Below are 23,700 nucleotides of genomic sequence, written 5' to 3' on the forward strand. Positions count from 1 at the left end.
GTCACTATGACAGGAATAACACACTAGTGGACCTCCACCCTGACTGTCACTATGACAGGAATAACACACTAGTGAACCTCCACACTGACTGTCACTATGACAGGAATAACACACTAGTGGACCTCCACACTGACTGTCACTATGACAGGAATAACACACTAGTGGACCTCCACACTGACTGTCACTATGACAGGAATAACACACTAGTGGACCTCCACCCTGACTGTCTGTCACTATGACAGGAATAACACACTAGTGGACCTCCACCCTGACTGTCTGTCACTATGACAGGAATAACACACTAGTGGACCTCCACCCTGACTGTCACTATGACAGGAATAACACACTAGTGGACCTCCACCCTGACTGTCACTATGACAGGAATAACACACCAGTGGACCTCCACCCTGACTGTCACTATGACAGGAATAACACACTAGTGAACCTCCACCCTGACTGTCACTATGACAGGAATAACACACTAGTGGACCTCCACCCTGACTGACTGTCACTATGACAGGAATAACACACTAGTGGACCTCCACCCTGACTGTCACTATGACAGGAATAACACTAGTGGACCTCCACCCGGACTGTCACTATGACAGGAATAACACACTAGTGAACCTCCACCCGGACTGTCACTATGACAGGAATAACACACTAGTGAACCTCCACACTGACTGTCACTATGACAGGAATAACACACTAGTGGACCTCCACCCTGACTGTCACTATGACAGGAATAACACACCATACAGTTCTAGAGTTGGGTACAGGAAAGACACATACACAAAACAGAGATGGCGAGTCGACACATAGGCACACACAAACACACACACGCAGGAACCCTGATACCATCAGGCAAGAGGGCCAGAAACAATCTGGCCCAACAATCTCAACACACACGCGCACACACACATTCTCCAGTGGGTACTGGGACCCATAGAACAATGGATGCTTCAATTCTCAGTGGATACTGGGACCTACTGTATAAATGGATGCTTCACAACACATTCTCCAGTGGGTACTGGGACCTACTGTATAAATGGATGCTTCACAACACATTCTCTAGTGGATACTGGGACCTACTGTATAAATGGATGCTTCACAACACATTCTCTAGTGGATACTGGGACCTACTGTATAAATGGATGCTTCACAACACATTCTCTAGTGGGTACTGGGACCTACTGTATAAATGGATGCTTCACAACACATTCTCTAGTGGATACTGGGACCTACTGTATAAATGGATGCTTCACAACACATTCTCTAGTGGATACTGGGACCTACTGTATAAATGGATGCTTCACAACACATTCTCTAGTGGATACTGGGACCTACTGTATAAATGGATGCTTCACAACACATTCTCTAGTGGATACTGGGACCTACTGTATAAATGGATGCTTCACAACACATTCTCTAGTGGATACTGGGACCTACTGTATAAATGGATGCTTCACAACACATTCTCTAGTGGATACTGGGACCTACTGTATAAATGGATGCTTCACAACACATCTCTAGTGGGTACTGGGACCTACTGTATAAATGGATGCTTCACAACACATTCTCTAGTGGGTACTGGGACCTACTGTATAAATGGATGCTTCACAACACATTCTCTAGTGGGTGGGTACTGGGACCTACTGTATAAATGGATGCTTCACAACACATTCTCTAGTGGATACTGGGACCTACTGTATAAATGGATGCTTCAAATTCTCTAGTGGGTATGGGACCTACTGTATAAATGGATGCTTCACAACACATTCTCTAGTGGGTACTGGGACCTACTGTATGGATGCTTCATTCTCTAGTGGGTACTGGGACCTTCATAAATGGATGCTTCACAACACATTCTCTAGTGGGTACTGGGACCTACTGTATAAATGGATGCTTCACAACACATTCTCTAGTGGGTACTGGGACCTACTGTATAAATGGATGCTTCACAACACATTCTCTAGTGGGTACTGGGACCTACTGTATAAATGGATGCTTCACAACACATTCTCTAGTGGGTACTGGGACCTACTGTATAAATGGATGCTTCACAACACATTCTCTAGTGGGTACTGGGACCTACTGTATAAATGGATGCTTCACAACACATTCTCTAGTGGATACTGGGACCTACTGTATAAATGGATGCTTCACAACACATTCTCTAGTGGATACTGGGACCTACTGTATAAATGGATGCTTCACAACACATTCTCTAGTGGATACTGGGACCTACTGTATAAATGGATGCTTCACAACACATTCTCTAGTGGATACTGGGACCTACTGTATAAATGGATGCTTCACAACACATTCTCTAGTGGATACTGGGACCTACTGTATAAATGGATGCTTCACAACACATTCTCTAGTGGATACTGGGACCTACTGTATAAATGGATGCTTCACAACACATTCTCTAGTGGATACTGGGACCTACTGTATAAATGGATGCTTCACAACACATTCTCTAGTGGATACTGGGACCTACTGTATAAATGGATGCTTCACAACACATTCTCTAGTGGATACTGGGACCTACTGTATAAAATGGATGCTTCACAACACATTCTCTAGTGGATACTGGGACCTACTGTATAAATGGATGCTTCACAACACATTCTCTAGTGGATACTGGGACCTACTGTATAAATGGATGCTTCACAACACATTCTCTAGTGGATACTGGGACCTACTGTATAAATGGATGCTTCACAACACATTCTCTAGTGGATACTGGGACCTACTGTATAAATGGATGCTTCACAACACATTCTCTAGTGGGTACTGGGACCTACTGTATAAATGGATGCTTCACAACACATTCTCTAGTGGATACTGGGACCTACTGTATAAATGGATGCTTCACAACACATTCTCTAGTGGATACTGGGACCTACTGTATAAATGGATGCTTCACAACACATTCTCTAGTGGATACTGGGACCTACTGTATAAATGGATGCTTCACAACACATTCTCTAGTGGGTACTGGGACCTACTGTATAAATGGATGCTTCACAACACATTCTCTAGTGGGTACTGGGACCTACTGTATAAATGGATGCTTCACAACACATTCTCTAGTGGATACTGGGACCTACTGTATAAATGGATGCTTCACAACACATTCTCTAGTGGATACTGGGACCTACTGTATAAATGGATGCTTCACAACACATTCTCTAGTGGATACTGGGACCTACTGTATAAATGGATGCTTCACAACACATTCTCTAGTGGATACTGGGACCTACTGTATAAATGGATGCTTCACAACACATTCTCTAGTGGATACTGGGACCTACTGTATAAATGGATGCTTCACAACACATTCTCTAGTGGATACTGGGACCTACTGTATAAATGGATGCTTCTACTGTAACACATTCTCTAGTGGATACTGGGACCTACTGTATAAATGGATGCTTCACAACACATTCTCTAGTGGATACTGGGACCTACTGTATAAATGGATGCTTCACAACACATTCTCTAGTGGGTACTGGGACCTACTGTATAAATGGATGCTTCACAACACATTCTCTAGTGGATACTGGGACCTACTGTATAAATGGATGCTTCACAACACATTCTCTAGTGGATACTGGGACCTACTGTATAAATGGATGCTTCACAACACATTCTCTAGTGGGTACTGGGACCTAATGGATGCTTCAAAATTCTCTAGTGGATACTGTATAAATGGATGCTACAACACATTCTCTAGTGGATACTGGGACCTACTGTATAAATGGATGCTTCACAACACATTCTCTAGTGGGTACTGGGACCTACTGTATAAATGGATGCTTCACAACACATTCTCTAGTGGGTACTGGGACCTACTGTATAAATGGATGTTCTCTACTGGGACCTACTGTATAAATGGATGCTTCACAACACATTCTCTAGTGGATACTGGGACCTACTGTATAAATGGATGCTTCACAACACATTCTCTAGTGGATACTGGGACCTACTGTATAAATGGATACTTCTCTAGGGGTACTGGGACTACTGTATAAATGGATGCTTCACAACACATTCTCTAGTGGGTACTGGGACCTACTGTATAAATGGATGCTTCACAACACATTCTCTAGTGGGTACTGGGACCTACTGTATAAATGGATGCTTCACAACACATTCTCTAGTGGATACTGGGACCTACTGTATAAATGGATGCTTCACAACACATTCTCTAGTGGATACTGGGACCTACTGTATAAATGGATGCTTCACAACACATTCTCTAGTGGATACTGGGACCTACTGTATAAATGGATGCTTCACAACACATTCTCTAGTGGATACTGGGACCTACTGTATAAATGGATGCTTCACAACACATTCTCTAGTGGGTACTGGGACCTACTGTATAAATGGATGCTTCACAACACATTCTCTAGTGGATACTGGGACCTACTGTATAAATGGATGCTTCACAACACATTCTCTAGTGGATACTGGGACCTACTGTATAAATGGATGCTTCACAACACATTCTCTAGTGGATACTGGGACCTACTGTATAAATGGATGCTTCACAACACATTCTCTAGTGGATACTGGGACCTACTGTATAAATGGATGCTTCACAACACATTCTCTAGTGGATACTGGGACCTACTGTATAAATGGATGCTTCACAACACATTCTCTAGTGGATACTGGGACCTACTGTATAAATGGATGCTTCACAACACATTCTCTAGTGGATACTGGGACCTACTGTATAAATGGATGCTTCACAACACATTCTCTAGTGGATACTGGGACCTACTGTATAAATGGATGCTTCACAACACATTCTCTAGTGGATACTGGGACCTACTGTATAAATGGATGCTTCACAACACATTCTCTAGTGGATACTGGGACCTACTGTATTCTTCTACATTCTCTAGTGGATACTGGGACCTACTGTATAAATGGATGCTTCACAACACATTCTCTAGTGGGGACCTACTGGGACCTACTGTATAAATGGATGCTTCACAACACATTCTCTAGTGGGTACTGGGACCTACTGTATAAATGGATGCTTCACAACACATTCTCTAGTGGATACTGGGACCTACTGTATAAATGGATGCTTCACAACACATTCTCTAGTGGATACTGGGACCTACTGTATAAATGGATGCTTCACAACACATTCTCTAGTGGATACTGGGACCTACTGTATAAATGGATGCTTCACAACACATTCTCTAGTGGGTACTGGGACCTACTGTATAAATGGATGCTTCACAACACATTCTCTAGTGGATACTGGGACCTACTGTATAAATGGATGCTTCACAACACATTCTCTAGTGGATACTGGGACCTACTGTATAAATGGATGCTTCACACATTCTCTAGTGGGTACTGGGACCTACTGTATAAATGGATGCTTCTTCTCTAGTGGATACTGGGACCTACTGTATAAATGGATGCTTCACAACACATTCTCTAGTGGATACTGGGACCTACTGTATAAATGGATGCTTCACAACACATTCTCTAGTGGATACTGGGACCTACTGTATAAATGGATGCTTCACATTCTCTAGTGGATACTGGGACCTACTGTATAAATGGATGCTTCACAACACATTCTCTAGTGGATACTGGGACCTACTGTATAAATGGATGCTTCACAACACATTCTCTAGTGGATACTGGGACCTACTGTATAAATGGATGCTTCACAACACATTCTCTAGTGGATACTGGGACCTACTGTATAAATGGATGCTTCACAACACATTCTCTAGTGGATACTGGGACCTACTGTATAAATGGATGCTTCACAACACATTCTCTAGTGGATACTGGGACCTACTGTATAAATGGATGCTTCACAACACATTCTCTAGTGGATACTGGGACCTACTGTATAAATGGATGCTTCACAACACATTCTCTAGTGGATACTGGGACCTACTGTATAAATGGATGCTTCACAACACATTCTCTAGTGGGTACTGGGACCTACTGTATAAATGGATGCTTCACAACACATTCTCTAGTGGGTACTGGGACCTACTGTATAAATGGATGCTTCACAACACATTCTCTAGTGGATACTGGGACCTACTGTATAAATGGATGCTTCACAACACATTCTCTAGTGGATACTGGGACCTACTGTATAAATGGATGCTTCACAACACATTCTCTAGTGGATACTGGGACCTACTGTATAAATGGATGCTTCACAACACATTCTCTAGTGGATACTGGGACCTACTGTATAAATGGATGCTTCACAACACATTCTCTAGTGGATACTGGGACCTACTGTATAAATGGATGCTTCACAACACATTCTCTATGGATACTGGGACCTACTGTATAAATGGATGCTTCACAACACATTCTCTAGTGGACTGGGACCTACTGTATAAATGGATGCTTCACAACACATTCTCTAGTGGATACTGGGACCTACTGTATAAATGGATGCTTCACAACACATTCTCTAGTGGGTACTGGGACCTACTGTATAAATGGATGCTTCACAACACATTCTCTAGTGGATACTGGGACCTACTGTATAAATGGATGCTTCACAACACATTCTCTAGTGGATACTGGGACCTACTGTATAAATGGATGCTTCACAACACATTCTCTAGTGGGTACTGGGACCTACTGTATAAATGGATGCTCTTCTCTAGTGGGTACTGGGACCTACTGTATAAATGGATGCTTCACAACACATTCTCTAGTGGATACTGGGACCTACTGTATAAATGGATGCTTCACAACACATTCTCTAGTGGATACTGGGACCTACTGTATAAATGGATGCTTCACAACACATTCTCTAGTGGGTACTGGGATGCCTTCTCTAGTGGATAAATGGGATGCTTCACAACACATTCTCTAGTGGATACTGGGACCTACTGTATAAATGGATGCTTCACAACACATTCTCTAGTGGATACTGGGACCTATAAATGGATGCTGTATAAATGGATGCTTCACAACACATTCTCTAGTGGGTACTGGGACCTACTGTATAAATGGATGCTTCACAACACATTCTCTAGTGGATAAACCTACTGTATAAATGGATGCTTCACAACACATTCTCTAGTGGATACTGGGACCTACTGTATAAATGGATGCTTCACATTCTCTAGTGGGTACAACACATTCTCTAGTGGGTACTGGGACCTACTGTATAAATGGATGCTTCACAACACATTCTCTAGTGGATACTGGGACCTACTGTATAAATGGATGCTTCACAACACATTCTCTAGTGGATACTGGGACCTACTGTATAAATGGATGCTTCACAACACATTCTCTAGTGGATACTGGGACCTACTGTATAAATGGATGCTTCACAACACATTCTCTAGTGGATACTGGGACCTACTGTATAAATGGATGCTTCACAACACATTCTCTAGTGGATACTGGGACCTACTGTATAAATGGATGCTTCACAACACATTCTCTAGTGGATACTGGGACCTACTGTATAAATGGATGCTTCACAACACATTCTCTAGTGGGTACTGGGACCTACTGTATAAATGGATGCTTCACAACACATTCTCTAGTGGATACTGGGACCTACTGTATAAATGGATGCTTCACAACACATTCTTTAGTGGGTACTGGGACCCACTGTATAAATGGATGCTTCACAACACATTCTCTAGTGGATACTGGGACCTACTGTATAAATGGATGCTTCACAACACATTCTCTAGTGGATACTGGGACCTACTGTATAAATGGATGCTTCACAACACATTCTCTAGTGGGTACTGGGACCTACTGTATAAATGGATGCTTCACAACACATTCTCTAGTGGATACTGGGACCTACTGTATAAATGGATGCTTCACAACACATTCTCTAGTGGATACTGGGACCTACTGTATAAATGGATGCTTCACAACACATTCTCTAGTGGGTACTGGGACCTACTGTATAAATGGATGCTTCACAACACATTCTCTAGTGGATACTGGGACCTACTGTATAAATGGATGCTTCACAACACATTCTCTAGTGGATACTGGGACCTACTGTATAAATGGATGCTTCACAACACATTCTCTAGTGGATACTGGGACCTACTGTATAAATGGATGCTTCACAACACATTCTCTAGTGGGTACTGGGACCTACTGTATAAATGGATGCTTCATAACATTCTCTAGTGGGTACTGGGACTACTGTATAAATGGATGCTTCACAACACATTCTCTAGTGGATACTGGGACCTACTGTATAAATGGATGCTTCACAACACATTCTCTAGTGGGTACTGGGACCTACTGTATAAATGGATGCTTCACAACACATTCTCTAGTGGATACTGGGACCTACTGTATAAATGGATGCTTCACAACACATTCTCTAGTGGATACTGGGACCTACTGTATAAATGGATGCTTCACAACACATTCTCTAGTGGGTACTGGGACCTACTGTATAAATGGATGCTTCACAACACATTCTCTAGTGGATACTGGGACCTACTGTATAAATGGATGCTTCACAACACATTCTCTAGTGGGTACTGGGACCTACTGTATAAATGGATGCTTCACAACACATTCTCTAGTGGGTACTGGGACCTACTGTATAAATGGATGCTTCACAACACATTCTCTAGTGGGTACTGGGACCTACTGTATAAATGGATGCTTCACAACACATTCTCTAGTGGGTACTGGGACCTACTGTATAAATGGATGCTTCACAACACATTCTCTAGTGGATACTGGGACCTACTGTATAAATGGATGCTTCACAACAGCAGAAAGCATCTTCTTCCTCTCCTCAATTATCTCCACAAACAAATAAAAAAAATCATGCTCCTGTCCACCCATCAGACACACAATCTGAGGATACATCCTGTGTGTTGAAGCCTAATACAGTATCTAGTCCAGAGGATCACCGGTGGTGTGACAGACTGTGTGTGGGTGTGTGTGTGTGTGTGTGTCCTCACCCTTGTGCAGACGGTGTGTATCTGTATTGCTGGAGACAGACATGGCCCTTGGTAGAATACTGACACAGCTACTACTCTGCACCGGGGCTGCTGGGACTGTGGAAGACCAGCGAGAGTGAGCTTAAAGGGGATGGTGTGTGTGTGTGTGTGCATGAGTGTGTGTGTGCATGAGTGTGTGTGCATGAGTGTGTGTGCGTGTGTGTGTGTGTGTGTGTGTGTGTGTGTGTGTGTGTGTGTGTACCTTGTTAAGCAACTGAGGGGTGACAGTGGTCTTCTTCCTGGGTAACGTGTCACTCGGGTGGGCCCCGCCTTCTTTCACTAACCTCTTCCTCTCCTCCAGCGAACAGAAGTGCTGAACCTGCACATACAATATTCAGAATTACACAACACACACACAGCTTTTACCTGCCTGTTGTGGCAGTGATTATTTACAGGGAGAGGAGGAGGAGAGTCAGGGAGGGGAGGGGTCACGATAAGTTGCCATGTCCTCCGGCCAATGAACAGAAGGGGTTTTGGTGAGAGAAGTGCGGCAGGGTGAGGAAGAAGGCCAGTCAACAGGAGAGGAGGGGCGACAGGCTGAGGAAGAAGGCCAGTCAACAGGAGAGGAGGGGCGACAGGCTGAGGAAGAAGGCCAGTCAACAGGAGAGGAGGGGCGACAGGCTGAGGAAGAAGGCCAGTCAACAGGAGAGGAGGGGCGACAGGCTGAGGAACAAGGCCAGTCAACAGGAGAGGAGGGCGACAGGCTGAGGAAGAAGGCCAGTCAACAGGAGAGGAGGGGCGACAGGCTGAGGAAGAAGGCCAGTCAACAGGAGAGGAGGGGCGACAGGCTGAGGAAGAAGGCCAGTCAACAGGAGAGGAGGGGCGACAGGCTGAGGAAGAAGGCCAGTCAACAGGAGAGGAGGGGCGACAGGCTGAGGAAGAAGGCCAGTCAACAGGAGAGGAGGGGCGACAGGCTGAGGAAGAAGGCCAGTCAACAGGAGAGGAGGGGCGACAGGCTGAGGAAGAAGGCCAGTCAACAGGAGAGGAGGGGCGACAGGCTGAGGAAGAAGGCCAGTCAACAGGAGAGGAGGGGCGACAGGCTGAGGAAGAAGGCCAGTCAACAGGAGAGGAGGGGCGGCAGGCTGAGGAAGAAGGCCAGTCAACAGGAGAGGAGGGGCGACAGGCTGAGGAAGAAGGCCAGTCAACAGGAGAGGAGGGGCGACAGGCTGAGGAAGAAGGCCAGTCAACAGGAGAGGAGGGGCGGCAGGCTGAGGAAGAAGGCCAGTCAACAGGAGAGGAGGGGCGACAGGCTGAGGAAGAAGGCCAGTCAACAGGAGAGGAGGGGCGGCAGAGATTAAAGAGGATGAAAGGAACCCCACCAGAGAAAGGGAACTAGGGCTGACCCGATTTAGTCGACTGGTCGAATGTTTGGTCGACAGAGATTTCCTTAGTCGAGCAGTAGCAAAAACAAATAAATATCATAGTGTATAAGACACCTGTATGATTGGCTCCTGTCTGAGTGGACTGATCCATTGAGGAGGCCGTGGGGATGGAACAGTCCATCACTCTAAGAGACTAGTGCTACTGAAATTGGTTCAACACTAATAACAATCACATCATTGTATAACAAATGTTCTTTCTCCTACGTTTGATAGCGGTCGCTGAAACATCAGTGTGCTGTTATAGTGTCTTTAGTGTCTTTTCCTAGACCATGTTGCTATGTGGATAATAGCGAATTTAACCAGCATATTGGTGTGGATGCAACACTTCATCGCTCTCCTTCTTGGTCATTGTCCTGTTGGAAAACAAATGATAGTCCCACTAAGCGCAAAACAGATGGGATGGCGTATCGTGCCTTGAATTCTAAATAAATCACTGACCGTGTCACCAGCAAAACACCATCACACCTCCTCCTCCATGCTTCACGGTGGAACCACACCTGTGAAGATCATCCGTTTACCTACTCTGCGTCTCACAAAGACATGGTGGTTGGAACACAAAACCTCAAATTTGGAATCATCAGACCGAAGGACAGATTTCCACCGGTCTAATGTCAATTGCTCGTGTTTCTTGGCCCAAGCAAGTCCCTTCTTCTTATTGGTGTCCTTAAGTAGTGGTTTCTTTGCAGCAATTTGACCATGAAGGCCTGATTCACACAGTCTCTGAACAATTGATGTTGATATGTGTCTGTAACTTGAACTCTGAAGCATTTATTTGGGCTGCAATTTCTGAGGTGCAGTTATTTTAATGAGCTTATCCTCTGCAGCAGAGGGAACTCTGGGTCTTCCTTTCCTGTGGCGGTCCTCATGAGAGCCAGTTTCATCATAACTGCTGATGGTTTTTGCGACTGCACTTGAAGAAACGTTCACTTGAAGAAAGTTCTTGAAATTTTACGGATTGACTGATCTTCATGTCTTAAAGTAATGATGGACTGTCGTTTCTCTTTGCTTATTTGAGCTGTTCTTGCCATAATATGGACTTGGGCTGTCTTCTGTATACCTGTATACCAACCCTACCTTGTCACAAACCAACTGATTGGCTCAATCACATTAAGGAAATAAATTCCACAAATTAACTTTTAACAAGGCACACCTGTTAATTGAAATGCATTCAGGTGACTACCTCATGAAGCTGGTTGTGAAAATGCCAAGAGCGTGCAAAGCTGTCATCAAGGGTAAGGAGGCTACTTTGAAGAACACTTTTTTGGTTACTACATGATTCCATGTGTTATTTCATAGTGTTGATGTCTTCACTATTATTCTACAATGTAGAAAAGGTAGGTGTGTCAAACATTTCTCACTGGTACTGTATATTGAAAAATACACGTTTAAACATTTTGACCAATCGATTGGTCCACCTCCAAACTACCCTCGCTCAAACACACACACCAACTGAATGCACTCAGACCCCTTACACACACCTCATCATCTTCTGGTTTTTGGGTGATGTCATCAGGGGAGGGGATATGCTCAGGATCAGAGGAGGGATTGGCCAGAGCCATGTTCAACTTGTTGTTAGTTTGGTCAGTGAACCTCTAGCATCGGAGGCAGAGCTGTACTGTTATGCAGGTTAAGCATCTTCCATTAGTTTCACATTGAATGCTAAACATACACAATAGGAACAGACCTGTTTGTTATCCGTGCAATGTGTTATTATCACTGTATAAACGAAAGACGAGAGGAGGAAGTGTTTCTGAAATGGCCTCCACAAAGTGCTTCTTAAAGCCTCATGATATACCAGAACTTTCCCTCGGACATGCTGTCACGGTCCTCTGCAGTGCAGGGGGCGGTTCCTCCTGGGGCGACAGGGTAGCCTAGTGGTTAGAGTGTTGGACAAGTAACCGAAAGGTTGCAAGTTCAAATCCCCGAGCTGACAAGGTACAAATCTGTCGTTCTGCCCCTGAACAGGCAGTTAACCCACTGTTCCTAGGCCGCCATTGAAAATAAGAATTTGTTCTTTAACTGACTTGCCTGGTTAAATAAAGGTAAAATAAAAAAAAAAATAAAAAGGCAGAGGAGGGTTGTTTAGTGATTGGTCACCTGGGCTCAGGGTATTTAAACTGCTTCACCAATCTCTCTCTCTCTCTCTCTGCTCCTCCAGGTATGATCCTGTTTGTTTGTTCCTTTACATACACCTTACATTATGATACTTTCACACTTCATTCCTTTACATACACCTTAACATTATGATACTTTCACACCTCATTCCTTTACATACACCTTACATTACGATACTTTCACACCTCATTCCTTTACATACACCTTACATTACGATACTTTCACACCTCATTCCTTTACATACACCTTACATTATGATACTTTCACACCACATTCCTTTACATACACCTTACATTACGATACTTTCACACCTCATTCCTTTACATACACCTTACATTACGATACTTTCACACCTCATTCCTTTACATACACCTTAACATTATGATACTTTCACACCTCATTCCTTTACATACACCTTAACATTATGATACTTTCACACCTCATTCCTTTACATACACCTTAACATTATGATACTTTCACACCTCATTCCTTTACATACACCTTAACATTATGATACTTTCACACCTCATTCCTTTACATACACCTTAACATTATGATACTTTCACACCTCATTCCTTTACATACACCTTAACATTATGATACTTTCACACCTCATTCCTTTACATACACCTTAACATTATGATACTTTCACACCTCATTCCTTTACATACACCTTAACATTATGATACTTTCACACCTCATTCCTTTACATACACCTTAACATTATGATACTTTCACACCTCATTCCTTTACATACACCTTAACATTATGATACTTTCACACCTCATTCCTTCACATACACCTTAACATTATGATACTTTCACACCTCATTCCTTTACATACACCTTAACATTATGATACTTTCACACCTCATTCCTTTACATACACCTTAACATTATGATACTTTCACACCTCATTCCTTCAACATTACACCTTAACATTATGATACTTTCACACCTCATTCCTTTACATACACCTTAACATTATGATACTTTCACACCTCATTCCTTTACATACACCTTAACATTATGATACTTTCACACCTCATTCCTTTACATACACCTTAACATTATGATACTTTCACACCTCATTCCTTTACATACACCTTAACATTATGATACTTTCATACCTCATTCCTTTACATACACCTTAACATTATGATACTTTCACACCACATTCCTTTACATACACCTTACATTATGATACTTTCACACCTCATTCCTTTACATACACCTTAACATTATGATACTTTCACACCTCATTCCTTTACATACACCTTAACATTATGATACTTTCACACCACATTCCTTTACATACACCTTAACATTATGATACTTTCACACCTCATTCCTTTACATACACCTTAACATTATGATACTTTCACACCTCATTCCTTTACATACACCTTAACATTATGATACTTTCACACCTCATTCCTTTACATACACCTTAACATTATGATACTTTCACACCTCATTCCTTTACATACACCTTACATTATGATACTTTCACACCTCATTCCTCATACACCTTAACATTATGATTCCTTTACATACACCTTAACATTATGATACTTTCACACCTCATTCCTTTACATACACCTTAACATTATGATACTTTCACACCTCATTCCTTCACATACACCTTAACATTATGATACTTTCACACCTCATTCCTTTACATACACCTTAACATTATGATACTTTCACACCTCATTCCTTTACATACACCTTAACATTATGATACTTTCACACCTCATTCCTTTACATACACCTTACATTATGATACTTTCACACCTCATTCCTTTACATACACCTTAACATTATGATACTTTCACACACCTCATTCCTTTACATACACCTTAACATTATGATACTTTCACACCTCATTCCTTCACATACACCTTAACATTATGATACTTTCACACCTCATTCCTTTACATACACCTTAACATTATGATACTTTCACACCTCATTCCTTTACATACACCTTAACATTATGATACTTTCACACCTCATTCCTTTACATACACCTTAACATTATGATACTTTCACACCTCATTCCTTACATACACCTTAACATTATGATACTTTCACACCTCATTCCTTTACATACACCTTAACATTATGATACTTTCACACCTCATTCCTTTACATACACCTTAACATTATGATACTTTCACACCACATTCCTTTACATACACCTTAACATTATGATACTTTCACACCTCATTCCTTTACATACACCTTACATTATGATACTTTCACACCCTCATTCCTTTACATACACCTTAACATTATGATACTTTCACACCACATTCCTTTACATACACCTTAACATTATGATACTTTCACACCTCATTCCTTTACATACACCTTAACATTATGATACTTTCACACCTCATTCCTTTACATACACCTTAACATTATGATACTTTCATACCTCATTCCTTTACATACACCTTAACATTATGATACTTTCACACCACATTCCTTTACATACACCTTACATTATGATACTTTCACACCTCATTCCTTTACATACACCTTAACATTATGATACTTTCACACCTCATTCCTTTACATACACCTTAACATTATGATACTTTCACACCACATTCCTTTACATACACCTTAACATTATGATACTTTCACACCTCATTCCTTTACATACACCTTAACATTATGATACTTTCACACCTCATTCCTTTACATACACCTTAACATTATGATACTTTCACACCTCATTCCTTTACATACACCTTAACATTATGATACTTTCACACCTCATTCCTTTACATACACCTTAACATTATGATACTTTCACACCTCATTCCTTTACATACACCTTACATTATGATACTTTCACACCTCATTCCTTTACATACACCTTAACATTATGATACTTTCACACCTCATTCCTTTACATACACCTTAACATTATGATACTTTCACACCTCATTCCTTCACATACACCTTAACATTATGATACTTTCACACCTCATTCCTTTACATACACCTTAACATTATGATACTTTCACACCATCATTCCTTCACATACACCTTAACATTATGATACTTTCACACCTCACACCTCATTCCTTTCATACACCTTACATTATGATACTTTCACACCTCATTCCTTTACATACACCTTAACATTATGATACTTTCACACCTCATTCCTTTACATACACCTTAACATTATGATACTTTCACACCACATTCCTTTACATACACCTTAACATTATGATACTTTCACACCTCATTCCTTTACATACACCTTAACATTATGATACTTTCACACCTCATTCCTTTACATACACCTTAACATTATGATACTTTCACACCTCATTCCTTTACATACACCTTAACATTATGATACTTTCACACCTCATTCCTTTACATACACCTTAACATTATGATACTTTCACACCTCATTCCTTCACATACACCTTAACATTAACATTATGATACTTTCACACCTCATTCCTTTACATACACCTTAACATTATGATACTTTCACACCTCATTCCTTCACATACACCCTTAACATTATTATGATACTTTCACACCTCATTCCATTTACATACACCTTAACATTATGATACTTTCACACCTCATTCCTTTACATACACCTTACATTATGATACTTTCACACCTCATTCCTTTACATACACCTTAACATTATGATACTTTCACACCTCATTCCTTTACATACACCTTACATTATGATACTTTCACACCTCATTCCTTTACATACACCTTACATTACGATACTTTCACACCTCATTCCTTTACATACACCTTACATTATGATACTTTCACACCTCATTCCTTTACATACACCTTACATTATGATACTTTCACACCTCATTCCTTTACATACACCTTACATTACGATACTTTCACACCTCATTCCTTTACATACACCTTAACATTATGATACTTTCACACCTCATTCCTTTACATACACCTTAACATTATGATACTTTCACACCTCATTCCTTTACATACACCTTAACATTATGATACTTTCACACCTCATTCCTTTACATACACCTTAACATTATGATACTTTCACACCTCATTCCTTTACATACACCTTAACATTATGATACTTTCACACCTCATTCCTTTACATACACCTTAACATTATGATACTTTCACACCTCATTCCTTTTACATACACCTTAACATTATGATACTTTCACACCTCATTCCTTTACATACACCTTACATTATGATACTTTCACACCTCATTCCTTTACATACACCTTAACATTATGATACTTTCACACCTCATTCCTTTACATACACCTTAACATTATGATACTTTCACACCTCATTCCTTTACATACACCTTAACATTATGATACTTTCTCACACTCATTCCTTTACATACACCTTAACATTATGATACTTTCACACCTCATTCCTTTACATACACCTTAACATTATGATACTTTCACACCTCATTCCTTTACATACACCTTAACATTATGATACTTTCACACCTCATTCCTTTACATACACCTTAACATTATGATACTTTCACACCTCATTCCTTTACATACACCTTAACATTATGATACTTTCACACCTCATTCCTTTACATACACCTTAACATTATGATACTTTCACACCTCATTCCTTTACATACACCTTAACATTATGATACTTTCACACCTCATTCCTTTACATACACCTTAACATTATGATACTTTCACACCTCATTCCTTTACATACACCTTAACATTATGATACTTTCACACCACATTCCTTTTCTTTGTTTAAAGTTAATAGTTTTGGTTTACAATAAAGAACCTTTTTGATTGGCCTATAACTGTTGTTCGTGTCCCCTCAGTTTGGTTTATAATAAAAAACCTTTTGATTGGCCTATACCTGTTGTTCGTGTCCCCTCATAGTTTGGTTTATAATAAAGAACCTTTTTGATTGGCCTATACCTGTTGTTCGTGTCCCCTCAGTTTGGTTTATAATAAAAACCTTTTTGATTGGCCTATACCTGTTGTTCGTGTCCCCTCATAGTTTGGTTTATAATAAAGAACCTTTTTGATTGGCCTATAACTGTTGTTCGTGTCCCCTCATAGTTTGGTTTACAATAAAGAACCTTTTTGATTGGCCTATACCTGTTGTTCGTGTCCCCTCAGTTTGGTTTATAATAAAAACCTTTTGATTGGCCTATAACTGTTGTTCGTGTCCCCTCATAGTTTGGTTTACAATGAAGAACCTTTTTGATTGGCCTATACCTGTTGTTCGTGTCCCCTCATAGTTTGGTTTACAATGAAGAACCTTTTTGATTGGCCTATACCTGTTGTTCGTGTCCCCTCATAGTTTGGTTTACAATAAATAACCTTTTGATTGGCCTATACCTGTTGTTCGTGTCCCCTCATAGTTTGGTTTATAATAAAGAACCTTTTTGATTGGCCTATACCTGTTGTTCGTGTCCCCTCATAGTTTGGTTTACAATGAAGAACCTTTTGATTGGCCTATAACTGTTGTTCGTGTCCCCTCATAGTTTGGTTTACAATGAAGAACCTTTTTGATTGGCCTATACCTGTTGTTCGTGTCCCCTCATAGTTTGGTTTACAATGAAGAACCTTTTTGATTGGCCTATACCTGTTGTTCGTGTCCCCTCATAGTTTGGTTTACAATAAATAACCTTTTTGATTGGCCTATACCTGTTGTTCGTGTCCCCTCATAGTTTGGTTTATAATAAAGAACCTTTTTGATTGGCCTATACCTGTTGTTCGTGTCCCTCATAGTTTGGTTTACAATGAAGAACCTTTTTTGATTGGCCTATACCTGTTGTTCGTGTCCCCTCTTTTTTGCCACAGGCTATGAGCCGACCTGTGACAATGCACAGAACAGCAGATCCAATATATGTTTACCGCGATGCTGGCTGCCCATTTCCTCAAACGAAAACAACAAATGCCCTGGGTGGGCCAGTGGCCCTGTTTCGCCTATCGCGGTTCTCAGCTTTAAATGACAAGGATGAAGAGAGGAAATGGTACCTTAACGCTCTTTATGGCAAGAGAGGAAAGGAGGGATGAGAGGACCAGCAGGTCAGCAGGAAGGATAAGAGAAGAAAGAGAGGAAGGGGCGTGGTCACGGGACTGGTCACTAGGAGACCGTCACACGTCAGCCAGCAATGCCGTATCCTAGGGGACGGGAGGAGGAAAGAGGGAGACTGAGGCGGGGGCCAATCGGCGGAATGGAGACGGTTGCTAGGCAGCAGTCAAACATACCTCCTTGAGACTGATAGGACTGAGAGGGAAGTGCCGCCCACCTGTGAGGTCAGCATACTTCCTCTCCAGAGAGGCATGGTTCTCTTTCTCCTGAGAGAGAGCGATAGAGAGGGGAGCGAGAGAGAGCCAGAGAGAGCGAGAGAGAGCGAGAGAGAGCAAGTGAGAGCAAGAGAGAGCAAGTGAGAGCGGCGAGCAAGTGAGAGAGAGAGAGCGAGAGAGAGAGAGCAAGTGAGAGCGAGAGCGAGAGAGCAAGTGAGGGAGCGAGAAAGCGAGAGAGGCGAGAGAGAGCGAGAAAGCGAGAGAGCGAGAGAGAGCGGAGAGAGGGAGCGAGAGGAGAGAGGCGAGAGAGAGCGAGAGAGGAGCGAGAGAGAGAGAGAGCGAGAGAGAGAGAGCGAGAGAGAGAGAGAGAGAGCGAGAGAGAGAGAGCAAGTGAGAAAGAGAGAGAGCGAGAGAGAGAGAGCAAAATTGAGAAAGAGAGAGCAAGTGAGAAAGAGAGAGAGCGAGAGAGAGAGAGCAAGTGAGAAAGAGAGAGAGCGAGAGAGCGCAAGTGAGAGAGAGACTTTAAAATGCAAGTAGGACTGAAATCAAACACACACCATGCGTTCATACCCTCTGCAGCATCATCTGCAGGTTGGTCCTCTCCTTCAGAAAGCTATCCTTCTCTCGCTGAGCCTGCTGGGTAATCAGGTCCGCCTGCTTCTTCAGGGTCACCAGCCTCCCCTGGGAACACACACAGTTTAACACACACAAAGTTCAACACACACATACTCTAACACAAACACACCATACCTTGCGTGTGACGGTGCTGAGTTGATAGTCAACGATCTCTCTGAGAAGGTGTTGTGTGCTTGTCTCCTTCTCATTATGATGACTCTCTCTCCAGGTCCTTAAAACGCTTTGTCTCAGCCTCCAGCACCTCAGAGTCCTGACACGCGCGCGCACACACACACACACACACACACACACACACACACACACACACACACACACACACACACACACACACACACACACACACACACACACACACACACACACACACACACACACACACACACACACACACACACACACACACACAGTCAGATTGTGTTGTAACATCTTGGCTGTTCCTATGTGGACACTGTTTACTCCCTATTTTGTGGATGAGGAGAGAGCATTCCTATCAACAGGTGGAGAGTCTGTGGAGCTGAAGGACATGATGTGACCCATCCTGAAACTGACTGACAGGAGAAGAGGAGGAAATGGAGGAGGAAGAGGGAGACCAGTAGAGATAATCATTCAGGCAAATGAGAGGAGCACGACCTAGAGGAGAAGGAGGGGTGAACAGGTAGGAACAGGTGTGTGTGTGTGTCACCGGAAGTTGTTAATTTTAGCAGCAAGAGTGTGTGTACTGACCCAGCTCACACAAACCCTGAGACAGCTGCTCTACCCTAGTCCTCTCAGTCTGTAGAGACACACACCTGGCATACTCATAAGCACACACACACACACACAGTGGAGGACACACAGCACACACAGACGAACGACAAGCACACACAAACAATACACACACACAGATGAATGACAAGCATGTGCATACGCCTAGGTACAAACACACAGGACAGAGGGCAGAATACAACGTTTGTGGGAGAAGGGAAGCAGAGTTATTAATACAGTGTTACAGTGATCTGGAGAGCTGGATGGAGGGATGGACTAGAGGACAGGGAAGACCAGGAGGACCGATACAATGGTTGGTTGGGGGTGACCCGACACGGCAGAAACAGGCTAGCTGACCAGACACGGCAGAAACAGGCTAGCTGACCAGACACGGCAGAAACAGGCTAGCTGACCAGACACGGCAGAAACAGGCTAGCTGACCCGACACGGCAGAAACAGGCTAGCTGACCAGACACGGCAGAAACAGGCTAGCTGACCAGACACGGCAGAAACAGGCTAGCTGACCCGACACGGCAGAAACAGGCTAGCTGACCCGACACGGCAGAAACAGGCTAGCTGACCCGACACGGCAGAAACAGGCTAGCTGACCAGACACGGCAGAAACAGGCTAGCTGACCCGACACGGCAGAAACAGGCTAGCTGACCCGACACGGCAGAAACAGGCTAGCTGACCAGACACGGCAGAAACAGGCTAGCTGACCCGACACGGCAGAAACAGGCTAGCTGACCCGACCGCGGCAGAAACAGGCTAGCTGACCCGACACGGCAGAAACAGGCTAGCTGACCAGACACGGCAGAAACAGGCTAGCTGACCAGACACGGCAGAAACAGGCTAGCTGACCAGACACGGCAGAAACAGGCTAGCTGACCAGACACGGCAGAAACAGGCTAGCTGACCAGACACGGCAGAAACAGGCTAGCTGACCCGACACGGCAGAAACAGGCTAGCTGACCCGACACGGCAGAAACAGGCTAGCTGACCCGACCGGCAGAAACAGGCTAGCTGACCCGACACGGCAGAAACAGGCTAGCTGACCCGACACGGCAGAAACAGGCTAGCTGACCAGACACGGCAGAAACAGGCTAGCTGACCAGACACGGCAGAAACAGGCTAGCTGACCAGACACGGCAGAAACAGGCTAGCTGACCAGACACGGCAGAAACAGGCCAGCTGACCCGACACGGCAGAAACAGGCTAGCTGACCAGACACGGCAGAAACAGGCTAGCTGACCAGACACGGCAGAAACAGGCTAGCTGACCCGACACGGCAGAAACAGGCTAGCTGACCCGACACGGCAGAAACAGGCTAGCTGACCAGACAGACCTTCTCCGCTGTGCAATCTGGTTTCCGAGCCGGTCACGGGTGCACCTCAGCCACACTCAAGGTACTAAATGATATCATAACCGCCATCGATAAAAGACAGTACTGTGCAGCCGTCTTCATCGACCTCGCCAAGGCTTTCGACTCTGTCAATCACCAAATTCTTATCGGCAGACTCAACAGCCTCGGTTTTTCGGATGACTGCCTTGCCTGGTTCACCAATTACTTTGCAGACAGAGTTCAGTGTGTCAAATCAGAGGGCATGCTGTCCGGTCCTCTGGCAGTCTCTATGGGGGTGCCACAGGGTTCAATTCTCGGGCCGACTTTTTCTCTGTATATATCAATGATGTTGCTCTTGCTGCGGCGATTCCCTGATCCACCTCTACGCAGACGACACCATTCTATATACTTTCGGCCCGTCATTGGACACTGTGCTATCCAACCTCCAAACGAGCTTCAATGCCATACAGCACTCCTTCCGTGGCCTCCAACTGCTCTTAAACGCGAGTAAAACCAAATGCATGCTTTTCAACCGATCGCTGCCTGCACCCGCATGCCCGACTAGCATCACCACCCTGGATGGTTCCAACCTTGAATATGTGGACATCTATAAGTACCTAGGTGTCTGGCTAGACTGCAAACTCTCCTTCCAGACTCACATCAAACATCTCCAATCAAAAATCAAATCCAGAGTCGGCTTTCTATTCCGCAACAAAGCCTCCTTCACTCACGCTGCCAAGCTTACCCTAGTAAAACTGACTATCCTACCGATCCTCGACTTGGCGATGTCATCTACAAAATGGCTTCCAACACTCTACTCAGCAAACTGGATGCAGTCTACCACAGTGCCATCCGTTTTGTCACTAAAGCACCTTATACCACCCACCACTGCGACTTGTATGCTCTAGTCGGCTGGCCCTCACTACATATTCGTCGCCAGACCCACTGGCTCCAGGTCATCTACAAGTCCATGCTAGGTAAAGCTCCGCCTTATCTCAGTTCACTGGTCACGATGGCAACACCCATCCGTAGCACGCGCTCCAGCAGGTGTATCTCACTGATCATCCCTAAAGCCAACACCTCATTTGGCCGCCTTTCGTTCCAGTACTCTGCTGCCTGTGACTGGAACGAATTGCAAAATCGCTGAAGTTGGAGACTTTTATCTCCCTCTCCAACTTCAAACATCAGCTATCCGAGCAGCTAACCGATCGCTGCAGCTGTACATAGTCTATAGGTAAATAGCTCACCCTTTTTCACCTACCTCATTCCCATACTGTTTTTATACTGTTTTTATTTATTTACTTTTCTGCTCTTTTGCACACCAATATCTCTACCTGTACATGCCCATCTGATCATTTATCACTCCAGTGTTAATCTGCAAAATTGTATTATTCGCCTACCTCCTCATGCCTTTTGCACACATTGTATATAGACTGCCCATTTTTTCTACTGTGTTATTGACTTGCTAATTGTTTACTCCATGTGTAACTCTGTGTTGTCTGTTCACACTGCTATGCTTTATCTTGGCCAGGTCGCAGTTGCAAATGAGAACTTGTTCTCAACTAGCCTACCTGGTTAAATAAAGGTGAAATAAAAAAATAAATAAAAAACACGGCAGAAACAGGCTAGCTGACCAGACACGGCAGAAACAGGCTAGCTGGGACCCGACACGGCAGAAACAGGCTAGCTGACCAGACACGGCAGAAACAGGCTAGCTGACCAGACACGGCAGAAACAGGCCAGCTGACCCGACGGCAGAAACAGGCTGGCTGACCAGACACGAAAACAGGCTAGCTGACCAGACACGGCAGAAACAGGCCAGCTGACCCGACACGGCAGAAACAGGCTAGCTGACCAGACACGGCAGAAACAGGCCAGCTGACCCGACACGGCAAAACAGGCTAGCTGACCAGACACGGCAGAAACAGGCCAGCTGACCCGACACGGCAGAAACAGGCCAGCTGACCCGACACGGCAGAAACAGGCTAGCTGACCAGACACGGCAGAAACAGGCCAGCTGACCCGACACGGCAGAAACAGGCTAGCTGACCAGACACGGCAGAAACAGGCCAGCTGACCCGACACGGCAGAAACAGGCCAGCTGACCCGACACGGCAGAAACAGGCCAGCTGACCCGACACGGCAGAAAC

General features: G+C 43.6%; 1 protein-coding gene and 2 long non-coding RNA genes across 12 annotated transcripts in view; all 3 read right to left on the minus strand.

The window, feature by feature from the left end:
• LOC118377585 (pleckstrin homology-like domain family B member 2) overlaps nucleotides 1-23,700 on the minus strand; it is a 73,213-nt gene that overhangs the window by 15,932 nt on the left and 33,581 nt on the right. The window contains 6 exon segments of the mRNA XM_052498247.1: nucleotides 8,985-9,013; nucleotides 9,226-9,342; nucleotides 18,789-18,878; nucleotides 19,398-19,508; nucleotides 19,578-19,665; nucleotides 19,667-19,713. Of these exon segments, the coding sequence (XP_052354207.1) occupies nucleotides 8,985-9,013; nucleotides 9,226-9,342; nucleotides 18,789-18,878; nucleotides 19,398-19,508; nucleotides 19,578-19,665; nucleotides 19,667-19,713 (482 nt within the window).
• Nucleotides 12,872-16,886, minus strand: LOC127916995 (uncharacterized). 10 transcript variants are annotated; one of them, XR_008096907.1, is made up of 6 exons: nucleotides 16,712-16,886; nucleotides 15,717-15,974; nucleotides 15,325-15,495; nucleotides 14,362-14,423; nucleotides 14,079-14,188; nucleotides 12,872-13,193 (listed from the first exon to the last, which is right to left on the minus strand). It is a non-coding gene; the product is annotated as an uncharacterized LOC127916995 (long non-coding RNA). The 10 variants fall into 10 exon arrangements; XR_008096914.1 differs by lacking the exon at nucleotides 16,712-16,886 and adding an exon at nucleotides 16,115-16,241 and having other exon boundaries at nucleotides 12,872-13,150; XR_008096903.1 differs by lacking the exon at nucleotides 16,712-16,886 and adding an exon at nucleotides 16,115-16,241.
• LOC127917048 (uncharacterized) lies at nucleotides 17,408-18,280 on the minus strand. The gene is made up of 3 exons (XR_008096915.1): nucleotides 18,079-18,280; nucleotides 17,913-18,017; nucleotides 17,408-17,486 (listed from the first exon to the last, which is right to left on the minus strand). It is a non-coding gene; the product is annotated as an uncharacterized LOC127917048 (long non-coding RNA).

This window comes from Oncorhynchus keta, chromosome 4 (assembly GCF_023373465.1).
Source record: "Oncorhynchus keta strain PuntledgeMale-10-30-2019 chromosome 4, Oket_V2, whole genome shotgun sequence".
NCBI lineage: Eukaryota > Metazoa > Chordata > Actinopteri > Salmoniformes > Salmonidae > Oncorhynchus > Oncorhynchus keta.